The sequence below is a fragment of the Lagenorhynchus albirostris genome, chromosome 13 (genome assembly GCF_949774975.1).
Source record: "Lagenorhynchus albirostris chromosome 13, mLagAlb1.1, whole genome shotgun sequence".
Classification (NCBI taxonomy): Eukaryota; Metazoa; Chordata; class Mammalia; order Artiodactyla; family Delphinidae; genus Lagenorhynchus; species Lagenorhynchus albirostris.
In genome coordinates, this window is record NC_083107.1 from 57,783,357 (window position 1) to 57,797,088 (window position 13,732).

General features: G+C 46.1%; 1 protein-coding gene across 6 annotated transcripts in view; it reads right to left on the minus strand.

Annotated features, from left to right (window-relative positions):
* Window positions 1-13,732, minus strand: part of TMEM178A (transmembrane protein 178A) — a 247,738-nt gene that overhangs the window by 37,550 nt on the left and 196,456 nt on the right. The window contains exon 1 of one of the 6 annotated variants that reach the window (XM_060169886.1): window positions 11,770-12,179. The exons of 4 other annotated variants lie outside the window; for them this stretch is intronic. In XM_060169886.1, coding sequence (XP_060025869.1) covers window positions 11,770-12,169 — 400 coding nt within the window. In that variant the 5' untranslated portion in view covers window positions 12,170-12,179. Of the gene's footprint in view, window positions 1-11,769; window positions 12,180-13,732 lie in introns of those variants that run through there. One more of the 6 variants, XM_060169889.1, reaches the window with a different exon arrangement.

Below are 13,732 nucleotides of genomic sequence, written 5' to 3' on the forward strand. Positions count from 1 at the left end.
AACCACTGCGCCACCAGGGAAGCCCTACATCCCATTTTTTAAAGTGCAATTATGAATAAGCCTCCTTAAAAACAACAATGCAGTCCCTGGGTTACCAGAGATTAAAGAGTCCCAAACAGCTCTTTGGCAAGCAAAGCACAGGGCTTTCAGGGTGCTCCGATATGCCCATGAAGAAGAGCAAAATATGCCGCCCCCAAATATGCCACTTTGACATAAGAATTATTTTGAGCTGAAGCAATCGAGAAGAAGCAGATACAAGAAAAGCTTTCTGCCCTTCTCCTAAAAGCAGGACATAAATTTATAAAGGTGCCCCCTCTTTCTTCTCTGTACCAGGAAGGAAAGAAGTAAATTACCAGAGATAAGTCTAGACCTTTATCAGCCAGAGCTGGTACCAGAGGAATCTACGTAACGATCCTTGCTAATACTAGCCCTGATCTACCATTAGTTTCTCCTTATATTTGCCTTCCCACAATTTGTCAGCCCTAGAAACTCAAAGTCCTTTTCCTTTGTCTTATCACTTCCCTAAAAATGTATTGTTCTTAAAAATAAATAAATAAAAGATAATTTTTAAAAAAATGTATTGTTCTTTCGTTAAGATGCTATATAAACCCAAGTTCTAACCACCACTTTGAGTTACCCATCTCTGAGGGCTCCATATGCACGTTAATAACTTCTGTTTTTCTCTTGTTAATCTGTCTTTTATCAGTCAATGTATAGGACCCAACATGAGAATTTAGGAATATAGTGGAAAAAGAGGTTTTTCCTCCCCTATTCCCATGAGGGCAGGATGTGGAGAGAGAATATGGTAAATCTGGAAGAGCTAGCAAGAAATCGGGGTTCTCCTCTCAGTCCTGTTCTCCCTATGGAATGATCACAGGTAGGACGGAACTGCCATTTGGACTTTCCTGCTGTGGCAGGCACTATGGCTGTGGACACAACAGCCATGTCTCCTGAGCTAACAGTAGCCAGACTTTATTCAGGTGTCAGGCAGGCAAGTGCTTCCTGGGGAGACTGAACCCTTAGCCATTGTCAGGGGAAGCTTGATTGGTCTAAGGGAATCACCACAATCCCATTCTACTCGCCAAGGATTGGTTTAGGAATGGTCATGTGACATAATTCTAACCAATGAGGCCTGTGGGAAATCTTCTGGGAGACTTCTGGGACATTACACTCTTTTTTTTTTTTTTTTTTGCGGTACGAAGGCCTCTCACTGTTGTGGCCTCTCCCGTTGCGGAGCACAGGCTCCGGACGTGCAGGCGCAGCGGCCATGGCTCACAGGCCCAGCCGCTCTGCGGCATGGGATCTTCCCGGATCGGGGCACGAACCCATGTCCCCTGCATCGGCAGGCAGACTCTCAACCAGGGAAGCCCTACGCTTATTTTAAGAATGGTTTAGGAAAAAGGGGCATGGCCTCTCTCTCCTGCTTTATTAGCCTTTGAACTATTGCTATGTGATGAAGTGACTGACACTCCTGCTGACGACCAGCAAGAGACAAGCCTGAAGGCAAAATCGCCCCTGTTGCGACAACTAAAGCCCAACAGAATTCAATCTTTAATTAACCAGCCTAGGTACAGGCCTCCTCCAGAGTTCTTGTTATGGGAGATGATACACTTTCCTTGTAGGTTAAGCCATTTTTATTTGGGTTTTCTACTATTCGGCACTAAAAGATCCTTAACTGATAAACCCACATATGTGAGTGGATGAATGTTTATCAAGCACTTTATTCATTGCATTTTAAAAAATTAGACTGACAACCCAAATTATTATGTTTCATACCTGACCTTTTCAGGAATAAAAGCAACTCCGGAAAGCTAGATATACGGGAGAATACTTAGCCAGGGGGGAAAAAAATTAGGTCTGCCATTTTAACCTGCAAATAGAACTGGAAGAGTGCTAGAACAAGAACTGTGTGATAATTTAGGAAATAAAAACATGCTCTTGAAAATACCTATGCCACAAATTTCCGAAATGAAAATCTGGGGCATATTAGTAAGAAGCATCAATTTCTCCCATGGCATAATCGAATATGACCGCAGAATCCTCTTGTATGTGTGGTTTACTGAATAGTCAGCTACTCTGTTTAACGCCTTTCAGGGGCTCTCAGACAGATTTATTTCAAGAACTCTGTCACACTTGGAGGGCAAACAAAACTGTGACCTTTTATGATTTCTCCTGTCATTTTTTTTTTAACTTTCTTAAATCAGGTATGTTGGGACCTGTTCATAAGGCTAACAGGTAATGAGTTATTAATACAGCTCCCAATATCCAAATCAGTGGTGGTGCCTGGGGACGACTTTGGGAGACTGAAGTACGCATGCTCACAGTGTCCACCAGCTCCCTGTACCAGCCTCACCCCTGAAAAACACACAACCTGGATAAAGCCCCCACTCCCACAGCCAATCAGATGGCTGTCTCTAAGCCTCCTCTATACAAGATCAAAGGGCCTCCCCTGTCCAAAAGCTAGACTCCGTTTTATAAATTAAAACTGATCGAGATTATGCTGATAACAACATGCCCTCCGTCACAGGCATTCTGAAAACACGCGCTCAGAGAGAAAAGGAGGGAGTCAGAGCTGGTATGCTAGGAATTGCATGTAATTGACAGAAGTCTGTAGGGCACATGAAAATCCTCTATCACGGCATCACAGGAAGAAAAATTAGGTGAGGATCACGGCTCAAAGTTCCTTTCAACTCGGTGAATCTTTGATTCTACATGTGCTTACCCATTTTCCTCCAACCAATCTGAGTTTCTTTCAGAAAGAAAAGGTAACACTGAGGAAAAAAGGAAAGAAATACGTGACTTTGAGGCTTCTTCAGCTAACATCTTCTGGCTGGATTTTATCTTTTACTGCTGAATAGTAAACAGTTTCCTTGTGCCCTTTTTGTTTTGTTTGTTTCAAACACCTGAACAGAAAGACAGTATTTTTCAGAAACGTTCCTGTCAGCAGTCACTGTCGCTTCTCCTGCCACTCTAGTTCAGCCTCTTTATTTGTCTAGTATTTGTTCGTTTTAGCTTCTTTCAACCAACACCTCCATTGTCTGAACACCAAACAAACTCTCCCTAAAATATGTTAGATGCTAAGGATTAAATCACCTGGAATAAGTGATTAAGTATCAGGGGCATAAAACAAACATACTGAGCTTCAATCGGCCCACACTCAATTATTATCATTGACCATTGTATTTTTAGTTTCTTCCCCCCTTACAGTTTATCTTCCGCTAGGTCAAACTGTCTCTCTGATGATGAGTTCCGTAATTTTTCAAACCCATGACAAGTGATCGATTCAGTTGCTTTTCAGGATAACCTCCTTGAGTACCATTTAACAGGATGCCCATGCTGAAAAATTCCATGACAACTGTAAACACGACTGTAAGCAGTTTTCAAAATTGTGAGAACATAAGAAATGGCATTCGAACTCAAATTAACCAACAGCCCCATCCGCCTGCTCAGACCCTCTTCCTCACTACTCTGGGGGTCCTTAGAGAAAGCACAACCTCACGGGGCAAGGAGGATACCGCACCCGTGTTTTTCACTGAGCAGCCTCTTCTTTGCAAAAGAAATTCGTTTCAACACTCATTAGTAACATTTGTTGACTGATTTCTGAGTGAAGCAAATGTTTACATCCCCCGCACCAAACAAAAATTCCTTAAAATGTAGACAAGAGAGATCCAAGTCACATACAGCCTCCCACCCCTACCCTCACGCCCCACTCTCCCAATCTTGCCTGCTATAGACGCTAAGGATACAAGTCAGTGCTTACTGGCATGGCAGATGGAGGCATCAGTGTTGATTTACATTTGAGGTACCTGTCGTAAAGGGACAATGAAGCCTTCTGGAATTATCTATACATCCAGAATTTCCCACATACTTCTGGAATCACTTCCCCGTCTACCTATGTGGTATCAAATAACCCGGAGAAACCAAAAGGGAACATATTACAACCTTCTGGTCCTTGAAGGAGAAATGAGTTGATTGATTTTTTCCCATGAACAAAATACTTAAAAGTCTGAACACTGGGGGACATCCAGCAAATTACAGAAAATAATTCAGTGTGTCCTCAGTCAGTCAAGATAACGGAAACTGAAATATGGTTTGTATTGTTCCCCTTTTTTCACTTGCTAATGCATTCCCTGATGGGTGTCCCCATGACATTATTATTTGGTCTGCAATCAGCTTATCTGGCTGAGTTACAAGAAAGATGGAGTGCAGCCTGTAGTTTCCCCGTACTCTGCAGCAAACAAAGGCTGTCAGCTTCAAGAGGGCCGATGTGGGCTCTCTCAGGCTCCAAGAAGTTCAGCTACATCCTTTTAGTTAAAACTTGCAATAAAACAGATTAATCACTGCAATCACTTTTAACCACAGGGAAACACTGTAAAAAAGTGAAAAAATAAACCATCATAAATTTTACCAGGTTTTGAAGATAAAGTCCATTTTCTACTGAAAAACGCCTTTATTTTGATAAAAATCTTTACAACCAGTTGTGCAAAGCTTTAGACAATAGCAATGGTGTAGTGGGTTTTTCTTATGGGTTTTTTAATTTATTTATTTATTTATTTTGCGGTACGCGGGCCTCTCACTGTTGTGGCCTCTCCCATTGCGGAGCACAGGCTCCGGACGCGCAGGCTCAGCGGCCATGGCTCACGGGACCAGCCGCTCCGCGGCACGTGGGATCTTCCCAGACCAGGGCACGAACCCGTGTCCCCTGCATCGGCAGGCGGACTCTCAACTACTGCGCCACCAGGGAAGCCCTATTTTTATTCTTTTAACCAGCAAATAATACAGGAAAATGAGCCTCAGATGGTCACACAATTGAGTGTCAAAGAAGGCCAGTGGAATCTCTCTGAAAGACAAGGTGGACAGACACAAGAAAGATGGACTCAGGAATAAGGACACAGTCAACCCGAGGTCACAGTTTGCTTGGCAGAGGTCAAAGGTCAGTAACCTGGGGTATACCACACTGCAGGTGGGCTCAAAGAGGAAAGGAGCGTTCACCCTTGGTAACTGTTGGGAAAACCCTAGGACCTGCCTAAATTCCTTCAATGTGGCGACTCCCCATGGTCTCCCATTTAGCATTGACACTGGGAGACTCGGTTACTCCCTCAGTGGAACGTAACTTCCAGATGCTCCCCAAACAAAAGCATATCTTCTGTGGTAATCAAGAACACTTGCAATTATGAGCAGTCTGCCTGATGGGGTTTAACGGCTCATTTTGAGCTTTGAAAAAGAAAAATCAGGAGCTAAGGAAAAAATCACAGCCACTCGGGTATAACTGGATGTGAACTTTCTATGGCATAGCCAAAAACTCTTCCGTTTTTCCCCTCAAGGCCATTGCTAAATGTTATCCATGAGACATGGTGGATACAAATGGCACTGACTCTGGCAATTTTGATCACAAACCACTTAAAGCACCAACCACTTTTGTGTTTATGAATCACTTTTAAAAGGTGACTTCCCTGTGCAGATGGAAAGAATGGAAGCAAGTATCTTTTTTTTTTTGATAGCAGAGAGGCGAGTAAGAATCTAATCTCTATGCAAGATAACCTTCAGGAGTGTTAGCAACAGGATGTGTTGAAACATAGGGTATCACACTTGGGTAACGCTGTGCCTAAGGTCAGAAATGATACAGAAATAAAATGCATCTTCTTCTGTCCCCTGTGCAAGATGAATACGTGTGATACAACGGTGGCCTAGGAGACCCACCACAGAGGTCAGCCATGATAGTAAACAAACAGTCCTTCTTCTTCTGCCCAGATGAGAAACTCAGCTTTGCTGATGTGCAGTGAGAACAGCAGTCTTCCAAGAGGAGTGTATACATGCCAGGGGGTACACAAGCAGTCCTTTGGAAAGTGTGGGTGAAAATAGTTGAACTTCTTTTTCTATTTATTACCCCATCCCTTCAAGGTTTGCTTTTGTCTGTGTTTCATGATGTATATGTCAGGACAGTCCATGCACCTGATTTTAAAATGAATAAATATAAATTACATAGAGTGAGGCTGAAGACAAGTTTGGAGACCACTGACTTGAGAAGTAAAGAAAGAAAAAGGAAGTCTTAATGATACCCCCAGCACCCCCAAAACTGAGGAATCCCTTTGCCAGCAGCATCTTCTGGTCCAAGAGAAGGTCTGAGAACAGTATGTGAACAAATGGGTCAGGGAAGAGAAACAGTGCTTGCCTCTCAGATTTCCCAGATACATCTGCTCTTGGGAGATAATTATTCTAACACAAATGATACTTTGGTCTACAAATGAGCTGGAGAAAATCATCAATCTATTTCTGTGTCAGGTAGAACGTAGTGGGTCCTGTACAGACTATTAATTTCATGGAAAATAAGCCAACAGGGGAAACAGATATATCATTAGCAGAGTGAAGAAGAGACCCAATGAATTCCTACCAATCCTCCTCCTTTCTTTTACTTGCAGAGAGCGAAATGACAAAGTATTTATGTCCTACTGTCTTTGATATCTCTGTTTATCTCATTAAAGGAAAAATGCTTCTGAAACCACAAGGACATGCTGTATTTCAAGTTTCAAGAATTCAATCCCAAATGATTTATCCAGGTTAACAGTATGCCTACAGAATTAGAATCTTCACATTGCTGAAATTCTATCACTTTTAATTTCATAAAAACAAAACACTACAACATTCATTTTCCTTTCATTTATTGCAGGCAATATATAATATTAGGGTTTGGTTTACATAAACAAAGTACATCTATTTGAAAAATAGTGTTAATTGTTTTTAATGAAATTTTTTAATTAAAAAATTTTTTTCAATTAAAGTTAAGGCTAGTAAGAACAGTTGGCACTTTTGATATCATTTCAATGACTAACTCCTATTCAAAATTAATTTCTCCAAAGTTCCACATAATGTATTCATAAGACTCTTCAATGTTTATTTATTAAACTCAGTGTTTTCAGTAACTAAAAGAAGCATTATAGAATGTTTCCAACTGAGTCTCCTTCCATCTGTCCTCCTATTTTACTGTTCAACCAGTAGTTTAAAACCTAAGAATTGCACTTGGAACAGAATGGCCGGGCGTCCCCCAAAGGGTACAGCTCTCCATCACTCTGCACTGTATTTTCTGTCACGTACTTACCAGCTCTAGCAGCTTGCACAGCGTTCTTCCCACAGCCTACTAAGAGTAATGACTATATAATCCACTAGAAAATAACTCCACCACTTGATATAAACTCTATTAGGGCAGGCGTTTTTATCCATTTTGTTCAATCCTGTATCTTCTATACCTAAAACAATACCTGGCTTTCAATATATATTTATTGAGGGAATAAACTGGATGAATGAAGGAATAAAGAACCTACTCTTTTTTTTTGCCTTACGCGGGCCTCTCACTGTTGTGGCCTCTCCCATTGCGGAGCACAGGCTCCAGATGCGCAGGCTCAGCGGCCATGTGGGATCTTCCCTGACCGGGGCACGAACCCGTGTCCCCTGCATCGGCAGGCGGACTCTCAACCACTGCGCCACCAGGGAAGCCCAAGAACCTACTCTTTAAACCCATTCTCTCAAGTTCCTACCACAAGGCTCCTTCAACTATTCTAGCCCCCCTGTTGCTGGGTGGAGGATGACTTCATTTGCATACTTATCAGAGACTGTCTTTACAGTGACAAGCAAAGCTTCCTTAGCAACAAAAGTTAACTGCAAGAAGGGTCTATGTATGGAAGAATAAGTTAGTCAATTGACCAGCTCAAACACAAAAGAATCCCCACATGTGTAGCCGAAATCTCCCTAATATGACCTTGCACATAACAGCCTTTCGATGGGCATTTGTTTTATTGGATAGTAAACTATGATAATATAGTGTGAACTTAATATCTCTACAGCATGTGTAAGTTCCCATGTTATCCCAGTGGGGAAGATAGTGAAATGTGGATTAGTCAATACAGTAAGAGGAAAAACAACAGTATGCAAACTGTGCTGATGGCTGGTCTTTCGTCAGCCTGGGAGAGTAGCATTGAGTTCTAGTCTTGGTCCTTAACGGATTTATCTATAACTTTACCTCCATTCTTACTGAAGGTCCTGGTTGGAGGTCCAATCTAGGGGAGACCTTCTAGGGTCACTCTGGGCTAGAAGTAAACAGAATCATAATGAAAGGGTGACAATCAGAGTTTGATGATTTTCCCAAATACTTGTCCCAAAGAGACCGCTGCTCTTCTGGCTCATGTGATTTCTCTTAAGTAGATGAACACTACAGAGCCTATATGTTGCACTTCTAAGCCAATCTCTTATTCTCCACATTGTCTGTTTCTTTTTCCTCTACATCTCTCAGAAATATTTTCCCAGCCTCCAGGAAATGCAAACAATTCCAATTGTGAGAGGTCTTCCATATTATCAACTCTACATTTTCCCCTCTGTAACTTTCACCCACCTCCTGGCTTTGTTTTTGTTTTTGTTTTTGCGGTACACGGGCCCCTCACTGTTGTGGCCTCTCCCGTTGCGGAGCACAGGCTCTGGACGCGCAGGCTCAGCGGCCATGGCTCACGGGCACAGCCGCTCCGCGGCATGTGGGATCTTCCCGGACCGGGGCACGAACCCGTGTCCCCTGCATCAGCAGGCGGACTCTCAATCACTGCGCCACCAGGGAAGCCCCCACCTCCTGGCTTTGTGCTCTAAGTCCACACGAAGAAAGGCTGACCTCTTTTTCCCTCAAAAGCTCATTAAGTATGTCAGGCACTTCTTGTGGCCCTTTCCACCCCTCCCCACTCTCCCATCTGAGTCTACTTTTCTTCATTTCCTATCGTTAACATTTCTAAATCTTAGGACTCATAAGGTAGTTCAGAAAAGAAAGTAAGAATGAAATGTGGGACCCTAGTTGTCCAAAGTTTTTAATTAGATGTCATGTTGATTTCTAGTTATACAGGGCTCATTTAAGACATTCATACCACAGCCACAGATGTCAAAATACACCACAAATGCCAAATTCATATCACAGATACCAAAACAAAGGTAATAATGTTTACCTAACATGGGTGTCAAAATCATCTGTTGAAATTATTCTTAGAATCACAGAATTTTAAAGCTGTTCATTTCACCCATTCATCTCACAGATGATGAAACTGAGATCTAGAAGAGTTATGTAGGTAGCCCAAGGTAGATGAGTAGCAATACTGAAAGTACTTGAGGCCCTTCTGGCCATCTCCCAAACAACAAATTATGATCAAGGACGTAACGTACTGAACGTCTGTCATTTCCTCCAAACTCCTCATGTCAATAATGTCAGGCTTCCCAGGAAGCTAAATTTACATTGCTATTAGTACAACAATGACAGATTTTAGAACTAGAAAATCCCCTAAAGAACAGTGAGCCTTCCTACTATGAACTAGAAAACTGAAGGCCAAGGAGGCCAGGACACTTGTTGGAGGAAGCCCTGCGATTTAGCAGTAGAGCCAGCAATGGAGCCCAGGTCTTCTGATGACAACCTAGAACTCTTTAGTATCCTACAAAAAGGATTAGCTAAACACCATCAGTATTACAAATCTGAGATCGTTTTTTTTTTGTTTTTTTGGTTTTTTTGCGGTACGCGGGCCTCACTGCTGTGGTCTCTCCCGTTGTGGAGCACAGGCTCCGGATGCACAGGCTCAGCGGCCATGGCTCACGGGCCCAGCCTCTCCGCAGCACGTGGGATCCTCCCAGATCGGGGCACGAACCCGTGTCCCCTGCATCGGCAGACGGACTCTCAACCACTGCGCCACCAGGGAAGCCCTGAGATCGTTTTAATACAAACTTGCATTTATGACTAGAAAACTATAATTCTTTTAATTAGCACACAAGTTCTGTCTTAGGAAAGTGCTAGGCTGGACAACTGTTTGTCAGAAAGATGTAGAAGAAGGGAGTCAACAATGCGGGGGAGGTTGGATTGAATGACCGCTAAAGTCCCTTCAGCCTCTAGGATTATTCGATTCTGAACTTCCCTGGAGCTCAGCACCTCAGCTAGCCAGCCCAGGTGGGGAGGTGGGGAATGGGCAAGTGTCCTCTGGGACACCCTCTCCTGCCTGCCATTGGATTGAATGAACTCTACCCTGCTCTTTCAGGCATTATTCTATATCCAGTTTACATGCAATCAAATACTCTCGGCAGAGGAAGAGCGTAAGGAAATGCAGCTCTGTCATTTCCAAAGACAGACTACACTGCTTAGCTTTCAAAATTGCCTTGCCTAAGCGAGCATTCCATAACCGAACCTCCAAATTCAGCTTTTACAGTTTGTTCATGTACTACGCTACTATCCAAATTAATTATGCAGCATCTTCATGAGAAGAAATCAGATTTGGATGTGAGTTAGGAGAGGAAAGACTACAGCGCCCTTCCCAAAGGAAGGTTAGTGTATCTGCTTCCCCCCAAGAGCGCTGGAGTCCTTCCACACACAGACAGATTTCAGATGGCAGTCCCCAGCTGAGCTAGCCATGGGAAGGAATAAGTTGACATGTTTGAGAAATGAGGAATATGCCAACGAACAACACTCTGAGGCCAACATGTTATTAACCCCCTCCTTTCCATGCAATTCCATTTCAAACCGGAATTCAACACAAATCTGCTTCTTTGCTTTCCTGAATGGCTACTAAATCTTTAAATGTACTGATTTTAGACGTCTTCTTTTTTCGCAATAATGAGTCCCAGGGAAGAAGGTGGGTTGTTTTATTCTTTCCATCTCAGAGAAAAAGAATTTGTAATAAGGGTCAAGCTCGGAAAGTTAGAAGGAAGCCTCAGCAGTAGGACTGTCACACTGAATATTCTTACATGAATGACATTTACCAAAAAAATTCAAACGATCCGATTACGCACATGGGAGCCAGGTGTCACCTAGACCTCAGAAGAGCAAATTGATGCTCTACAACTCAGTGTCAAATAACAAAACAACAACAAAAACAGCCTTACGAGGTATCACAAATTTAAGAGAGAGTGATTCTGTAGAGACTCCATGTGCAAATACGGAAAGCTCTACTTTAAAAGGCTTGGACAGGTTTTCCACTCTCCTCGCCCTCGTGTGATTAGCCTAAGGATGGTGTGCCCAGTCATCAGGAAGGTTGGAAAAAAGTAGATGTCCTATCGGCATTCAGCTGCCTCCACCAATGCATTAATGTTATCTGAGGTCTAACCCAAAGGAACCCTGCACTTCGGGGGTTTAGAGGAAGGTTCCTCCCGCCTCCTGAGCTCCCCATTAGCCTGCCAGGCTGGCATACCACATCAGTCCCGTCTGCTACCAACATCAGCACAATACAAGAAAAAGCCCTTTTCCTCCTCTTCTGAGGTTTGCACCACTTTTCCTTCAAAGGTATTTCTAAAAGGAAAGTACAACTTAAGGGAAGGAGCCCAACTGGGAAAGGTCGGGTCTTTTTGATGTTTACCTTCCCGGGGAGCAGCGTCCAGAAAACAGACCCGTGCGTTCCAAGTCAGGCACGTGTACAAAGACAGCGAAGGACGAGAGGCGAGGAGAAGAGGGGGGAAAGGAGGCCAAGGAAGCAAAGGAGATAGAGGCGGGGGGCTGAAGCCCAGACTTGAGGGAAGAGGGGAAAAAGAAAAGGAGGATGGAGAGGAAAGAAGAGAGCCGGGGAAAGAAAGAGGAGCGGGAGAGAACAAGGGAGGGACGGGGAAAGAAAGAGAGAGGGGAGGGGTAAAGAAAGGAGGCGGCGGGGGAGACGAAAGAATGTGCCGGGGACGCGGCAGGGAGGCGGCCGCGGGGACAGGCGCGCCCCTGGGGAGCCGCGGGCTGCGCTCCACGCGCGGGCGCCCGGGGCGCAGGGCGCGCCCGCCGCTCACCTTTCAGGATGAGGGTGTCGATGTCCCGGTCGATGCCCAGGAAGTAGCACTTCCTCCAGAGGCCCGAATAGGTGGCGAAGAGCGGCCGGCCGCACTCGGCGTCCAGCCCGCCGAGCCCCAGCAGCGAGCGCCAGGACTCGGGGTCGGCGCGCCCGGGGCCGCCCGGGAGCAGCCGGCGCCCGAGGGGGGGCGAGTCCCGCAGCGGCAGGTGAGACAGCGGCATCAGGCGGTTCTTCTGGTCCGGGGGGTCGGCGCCCGCGCGGCTGCGCTCGCAGCTCTCCTTGTGGCGCCGGGGGTCGGTCTCGTACCAGTGGTCGGTGAAGATGGCCGTGACCAGCAGCCCCAGGGAGCAGAGGCTGAGGCCGAGGCTGAGCGCCGTGACGAGCGCCCGCGGCTCCATGGCTGCCCGCCCCGCCGCGGCCGCCGGTGGGCTCGCGCGCCGCCGCCAGACACAATGCACTTGGCCTCCGCTCGCTCCGCGCTCCCCCACCTGCCCCCCACCTCCCGCCCGCCCTCGGCTCCCGGCCCGGCGCGCTCCCTCCTCGGCTCCCTTTCGACCGCGCGCCCGCCCCCTCCCCGGTCCGCCGCTCCGCGCCTCCCCGAGCCTCGAGCGCTCCCTCGCCCCCCGCCTCTCCCGCAGCCCCCTCGCCTCCCTCCCGGCGCCGCCACCCCCGCGCACCCCTGCGCCCGCTCTGCACCTCGCGACCAACCCGTCCTCCCTGCTCTCCCGCGATCCCCCTTCCCTTGTGGATCCCTCCTCGCCGCCCTCACTTCTCCCTCGTCCCTTCCTCTCTCCTCTTCACCCTGTCCCTACTTTCCCCCTACTTTTCTTCAACTCTTCCTCCCTCTCTTTTCGTCCCTCTGTTGGCCTCCTCCTTGTCGCTTTCTATCGCTGCCCTGGACGCGATGTTTCTCTCCAGCTACCCCCGAGCACACTGCCTGCCGTCCTCTCCCCTCCAACGACCTGAAAAGACATCCACCAACATCAGACCTAGTCTTGTCACTTGTCCAAGTTGATGTTGATCAGTGTCGCGTTTTCTACCCAGAAACAAATCCCATCCGGGTCGGGCTGCGTGGTGATATTTAACTCTTAGGAATCTCGATCTGGAGACGAAGACCCTTTCTCCGTCCTCCTGAAGGATGCAGCCTCGGAGACCCCTCGGCAGCTCTGTCTCCCTGTCATCCTCCCTTTCTCTCTCACTTGCCCACGGCAGCCTCTCAGCGCTCTCTCCGCTCCAGCCCCTCTTCTGAAAGAAAGGCACCGAGCGTCACTGGAGCCATAGGTCTCTAGGGCCAGAGATTTTCTCCTACTCCAGCCTTCTCGGAGATGGACTTCTTTTTCGTTGACCACCTCCATCTCCCGCCGGAGTGACGGCCTCCTGGCATTTCTAGAAGCGCACAGGATCAATAAGCCCTTGCAATGGCACCTGCTCTGTGAGGTGATAACTGCCTTTGAATAAAGAAAGCCCTTAGTAATAAATCAGAGGAACGATTTGTTTTTTATCTCCTGTGCAAGTTTCTTGCATGGACTGTGAGGGTCAGCAGCGAAGCAAAGTCAACATCTCAGCTTGCGTCTGTTTTCCAGGGCACTGGGCAGTCGCAGATGTTAATTCGGAGAATGGCAGGCAGATTCACATTTTCTAAAACGAGGAAACGTTAGGACTCAGGGTCCTGAGTTAATTGTGTTGTGCAGCCTCACGACAAAGGAGCAATACCCTCGTGCCACTTAGTGCCCCTGGGGCCGCATCACAGACAGAAAACCATGCTGCGTGAGCCCAGGGATGCCAATTCTTGTGTTCTTATGCTGTGAAATATTAATGATCAAAAGATGATGAGGCATTCATTAGATGCTGAATGTCATTACTCCACGATTTAATGGGACTTACTAATTAGTGCCCCACGTCAATTGGTATGAATGTGATTTATATATTTCCTCTGAAATGACATCTGTAAGGGTGATATA